Source organism: Eriocheir sinensis, chromosome 56 (assembly GCF_024679095.1).
Source record: "Eriocheir sinensis breed Jianghai 21 chromosome 56, ASM2467909v1, whole genome shotgun sequence".
Classification (NCBI taxonomy): domain Eukaryota; kingdom Metazoa; phylum Arthropoda; class Malacostraca; order Decapoda; family Varunidae; genus Eriocheir; species Eriocheir sinensis.
In genome coordinates, this window is record NC_066564.1 from 5008789 (window position 1) to 5014336 (window position 5548).

Here is a 5548-nt window from a genome sequence, read left to right on the forward strand (position 1 = left end):
TGTTTTTCCAGACTATGTAGGCGGTACTTTAGACCCTGAAAACTGATAAGTGGCAACATATTTGTGCTCATAGTTATGAGAATTAGTCTCGTGTACACTCAAAGCAATGTCTCAGTCTGCTCCCAGCTACCAGAAGGATGCAGCACTTTGTGTCTAGTCTAATTATCCTATTTCAGTTTCATATTTGGAGCTTGTAGACACTCATCTTCCATTTCTTTAGGAATATCACTGATGATGATGAAACCACATCTAGGTCACAAGTCCTGGACACAGCTTTGTCTGTGGGTGGGTGTGACTCCATGTACCTTTTGAAAATGTGACTAATATACAATTAGAAACCTTCAGTTTTGTATGGCAAAAATGTAACACCACCTCCAGATTGCAGAAGGATCAATATATAGACGATAGTTAAAACATTAATATTGTGGCGTAACTATATTTATGCTATGGTCCTAAGGGTGGCAGTGACTATATATAGACGATTCATTTTTGGGGGAGCTACTCTTCAAGTACTGCCGCCGTCTAAGGGTTAATAAAAAGCATAACAAGATAAAACGATGATATCAAATGAGAAATACTGTTTATTTGTTGTTTTCAGTTGGAAATAAAAAGAAACTTGTAAGAGACACTTGCAACAGAATGGCTGATTGAGTTTACTTAAAAGTGAACAAACTACAGTACAATGTGATTCCTTCTCCACCTCAAAGCACTGAACTATCTTTCAAAATTTTTAGTTATGATAAAAATTTAAGTGATATGAAGATAAATATTTCCATAGTTATGCCAAGTGTCATAAGAACATACATAAGAACGTAAGGAGTCTGCAAGAGGCCGATTGGCCTATACAAGGCAGCTCCTGTACACTCAGCCCCACCTTACCTCACCATCCATGGCTTTATCTAACCTCTTCTTGAATGTATCTATGGTATTGGCACCCACATGGCTCCTAAGCCTGTTCCATTCATCTACCACTCTATTGGTGAACCAATTCTTGCCAATGTCTTTGTTGAATCTGAATTTGTCTGACTTAAAACCATTGCTACGCATCCCACCCGGCTCTTTTACTATCAAAATCTTATTGACATCCCCTTTATTAAAGCCCTTCATGCATTTATAGACCTGTAAGAATGTGAAATCTACAAATACATACATATTTTTTTCTGTTTATTGATTTGAATGTCTGACAACTGTTTTATTTGTTCTGCCACTGAAAACATTTTTTCTTAATTTTCAGTGAACAGAAAACTGGTAAACATGTAGTTATACTTCCAGTAACATTTAACTATAACTCAAAAATAACTTGAAACTTCCCATAAATAACCTCGCAAATAAATAAATAGGCTCCTCAACAGCTTCAACAAAATGTCACACTAAAAGTACTGTCAAAGTTTTTTGGGACAGTTAAAAATAAAACTTCCTCTATGATACTTAACTTAAAAGCCTGAATTAACGTTATGCTTTGTACATGTTTCTCCAAACAATGAAATCCATACACACTTCGAACCCACACTTGTATTTGCGATCAAAACTGACTTACTGAATATCGACAAGTGCTTTTGCACAGAAACTAATGATTACTTTCAACGAGGTAACAACGCACTAAGGTTAATAATCGTTATTCAGATTTTTCGGTTTCAGTTTTTGTTTTCTCACTGGCTTCTTCCACTTCTCTTTGTCCTTTCTTCAGCTTCTTGGCCCTGATATCCGCCAACGTTTCTTCTATAGTTCGTTTATCTTTCTTCAGTTCACTGCTAACTGAAAAGGTTATGCAATACAGTTAATGACCTATTAAAATTAATTAGTAATATCATATGTTAGCTTGGCTTTATTAAAGGTGTAGATGATTAGCTAGTACACAAGAGTTTATATGTACATACCAATCCCAAACTGTTTGTTGACCTCTAGAACTCTCGCTGCATCTTTGCCTGTTTCTTTGCCAACCAGACGCTCATACTTTTCAATAAACTTGCTTGAGCCTGGATTTTTCTTTAGCTCTTGTGCTCTTAATTCATCTTCTTGTTCCTGCTTTTCTTTCTGAAAAAAATAATATAAAAATAAATTACCACCATTCCACATTTGACTTCTCTGTATTTCTTTGCATCCAATATCACTAAACTGGACTGTGCATATGTTATGAATGAGAGGAAACAATTTCTTAAATAAGTAATTTAGTAAAATCTAAGTGAAGGAGCAAATAAGAAGGGTAGATTCATACAAGTAATGCTGCTTCCTTGGCCTTCTCTGGGTCCCATTCTTCTCCATTTCTGTATGCATCCAGTTCATTCTCTGTTAGTGGATACTCCTTTTTGAACACCATCACATGGCGGTCAACATCCTCTGTGCCAAAGGCGTATGTGGTGAGGCCGGCAATATCAGCAACATCTCTCCTGCAGGGAAAATTCATGTCAACTGCAAAATAACTTTCTAAGATTTCATAAAACTTGAACTCAGTAACATGGAAACCAATTTTACATACTCAAGAATTTACTATAAGAATTCTGATGATGTAAAAGTTGTATACTTCAATATCGACACTTAAGAGGTACGTATTATGAGTTTTATTTGGAGTCTCCATGTTTATATACTGTGTGCAACCTAGTCACTGAGATGCTAAGCAGTATGTGTTACTGCCTTTTCACATGAGAAAAACAAAGTTTTGTTGCCCTGGTTCACACCAATCTTCAATTATTGTAAGATTACTTAATGTAGGTATCCAAAGCTTGTGACACAGTACAGAGGTGCATCAAGATTTGTGCTCAGTAAATGGTTCTGCAAAAATGTATGTGAAATCTGAATCCACAAAAGCAAGGGTATTGGTCCTATATGAAAGAGGGTAATTAGGTACTGTCAGGTTCATTCCAAAGCTCACACATTTGTTACTGTTCCTTGCTCCCTGATAATAATATGCTAAAACTAACAGTCATTATGCACATTTTTCATTTTCAGTTTTTGTTATCTCACTGGCTTCTTTCACTTGTTTAAAATGTTTATGAATTAATTTTAAGAAAATATAATTTCAATAATATCAAATATAGAAGACTTTGAGAGTCAACCATATATATCACAATAGAAAACATTCTCAACATTAACAGTAAAGAACCCTGCAAAGGATGAACTTACACAATACTCCTTGCTACTCGATCCATTGGCTCAAATTTCTTCTTCATTAGTGTAACATTCTGAATGAATCTGTTGATTCGGTCTTCAATCTGCAATTAAAGAGAAGCAAATTGCAAGACACACAACATAATAAAGTTACACTGAAGAATATGTATTCATTGTAAACTTATTCTTTAAAGAAAAGTGGTTAACTATTACAGGAGAAATATGTACTTACATGTTTTCTGAACTGATTTAGTCTTTCTTTTTCTTTACTTTTGGCTTCTTCAACTGCTTTCTGTTGTTCTGTGAAGGATAGGAGAACATTTTTATGAGTACATTAGTTCAGCTAAAATTCCTTATAAATAGAATATGACATAACAAGTTTGGAATGTGTTTCTCACAAAAATTTCACATGCAGTAGCATATTCAGGACAGCTGGGGTAATACGGAAGAAATTTCTGACAGCGCTTTAAACGTTTAGCGGCTTATGTTCTTCGATTTTTCCAAATCTAATATATAGGTCATAAATTTTAACCTTTATGCTATATATTTGTCTACCCTCCAAAAATGAAAATGGTTCTTTTGAACACAAAAAAAAATTCTGATTTTTTTTTTGTTACCATGTTTTCGAAGTTGGTTTTGCTAAGGTCTGTGGAGAAAAAACTATACAGCCGATCATTACATATTATGCAGTATTGAATGTAGAATTTATCTGACAACATCCCATTATAAGAATAAAATAACTGCTCCACGGAAAACAAAATGGCGGCCATATCCACAACCCGGGGTAATTCAGGACAACACCCCGGGGTAACATGGGACAGTTGGTAAAAGTTGCCACTCCGCCCGGGAATCGAACCCGGGCTCTCTCGGTTGTGAGCCGAGTGTGCTAACCACTGCACCATGAAGCCCCTTAAACTTTTGGTGCATGAAAGGGTTACCGGTAATATAAAGCATAGAAACCCATCGCCACTAAAATAGTAACCTAAAGCCAATTAAAGCATATAACCTCTCGCTCCTTATATAGTAACATATCGCTCATAAAAGATGATAACCTACTTCCGCCACTTGGGAATTTGACCACAGTAGTTTATCACTACTAAGATAACCTTTTGCTGCTAATATTTTTTTTCATTTACAAGAAATGACTATTCTGCAACTGATGTGGTTTCCAGAGTAATGATTAGCAAGCAAAAATCAGATCAGTAATTTGTGTCAACTGCCACAGTGAGGAGCAAGATTTGGATCAGGATCTGGATACATGATGCGCAGGGCACCTTTCACTATTGTACCGCAGTCTAAAATCTGAGTTGAGTTGAATTGTCGGTCGGGAGTCTTGCCTTTGTAACGGCACTCCCTGATGTAGCTTTTTCTGGGTCTGTGGTCTGTCTTTCTCGGTCTGGGTCTTTTGAGTTTCTAGATTTCTTTATGTCTCCTATTCCTGAGGGAGGCTGTTCCAGTAGTAGTAGTTATTCTGAATCAACACCTTATATTACGCCCCAAAGCAAGACAGAGACCATGCCCATAACAGAGAGCTAAGGGTACACTAGGACGACTTAGTTCAAAGCGAAGCAGCCTAGAAATACCATGACTACTGTTGCATGGAACTTACCCTTTAATATCTTCTTCTGCTTGTTGTTCACACTGGGCGGCCTGTCCATTTTGCTCATGATGGAGTCGAGGAGGTCCATGGTGGTGGTGGTGGTGGTGGGTCTGGCTCTTCTTCCTCTGTGGACCTCTGACGCTTTGTATCGCTTCTTAGGTCGTTGCTCCTTGATCTTCCTTCCGCTGTAGCCGTTAGTTGCTGTTCTCTCTTCGTGTCCAGCTTTCAACCACTGGGGTTTTCATGTGGCTCACTATTGTCGAGGCTTCCTCTTCTTCAGTGTTTGGGGCACTGGACAGGTACCGGTATTAACGGTACCGGCTTTACGGTACGGTACTGATACCAAACTGCTAACGGTATCGGTACCAGTACTGACCAGTCCTCATGCAGCTCCTCCTCACACATGCAAGTAAGAGTCTGAGAATATCTCGCTGATATAGATATTTTTTCTCCTCCATTCTCTCTCTCTCTCTCTCTCTCTCTCTCTCTCTCTCTCTCTCTCTCTCTCTCTCTCTCTCTCTCTCTCTCTCTCTCTCTCTCTCTCTCTCTCTCTCTCTCTCTCTCTCTCTCTCTCTCAGACACAAACACACCTCTTTCTGGATATTTGGTATGCTACGAACTGAAAGAATGATTAAGCACAAACATATATTAAGGTATACGTGTATCTTTAGCTTTGCCGGAGTGTATTTGTGCCGTAGATATTGGCATTCAGATCTTGTAATAGGAACTTATTTATTACTCCTAATGCCACGATGCCGCCTCCTTACCACCCCTCTTTCCTCAGCGTCTCCCCTATAGATCTTTCCGTCCACTTTGGTAACCAGTGTTTTTAGTTCTACAGCA

At 37.9% G+C, this 5548-nt stretch overlaps 1 protein-coding gene across 1 annotated transcript; it reads right to left on the reverse strand.

The window, feature by feature from the left end:
- Positions 1–563: 563 nt before the first annotated feature.
- LOC126984189 (sperm-associated antigen 7 homolog) lies at positions 564–5017 on the reverse strand. The gene is made up of 6 exons (XM_050837676.1): positions 4715–5017; positions 3338–3405; positions 3121–3209; positions 2216–2387; positions 1878–2034; positions 564–1755 (listed from the first exon to the last, which is right to left on the reverse strand). The coding sequence occupies exons 1-6, from the start codon at positions 4791–4793 to the stop codon at positions 1616–1618; spliced, it is 705 nt and encodes a 234-aa protein (XP_050693633.1). The 5' UTR covers positions 4794–5017; the 3' UTR covers positions 564–1615.
- Positions 5018–5548: the final 531 nt, after the last annotated feature.

Coding starts and splice junctions, on each gene's coding strand:
- LOC126984189 (XM_050837676.1), bottom strand. CDS start 4,793: ATGGACCTCCTCGACTCCATCATGAGCAAAATGGACAGGCCGCCCAGT. Junction 3,406..4,714: donor GCAGAAGAAGATATTAAAGG/GTAAGTTCCATG, acceptor TATCCTTCACAG/AACAACAGAAAGCAGTTGAA. Junction 2,035..2,215: donor CCAAGGAAGCAGCATTACTT/GTATGAATCTAC, acceptor TATTTTTTTCAG/AAAGAAAAGCAGGAACAAGA.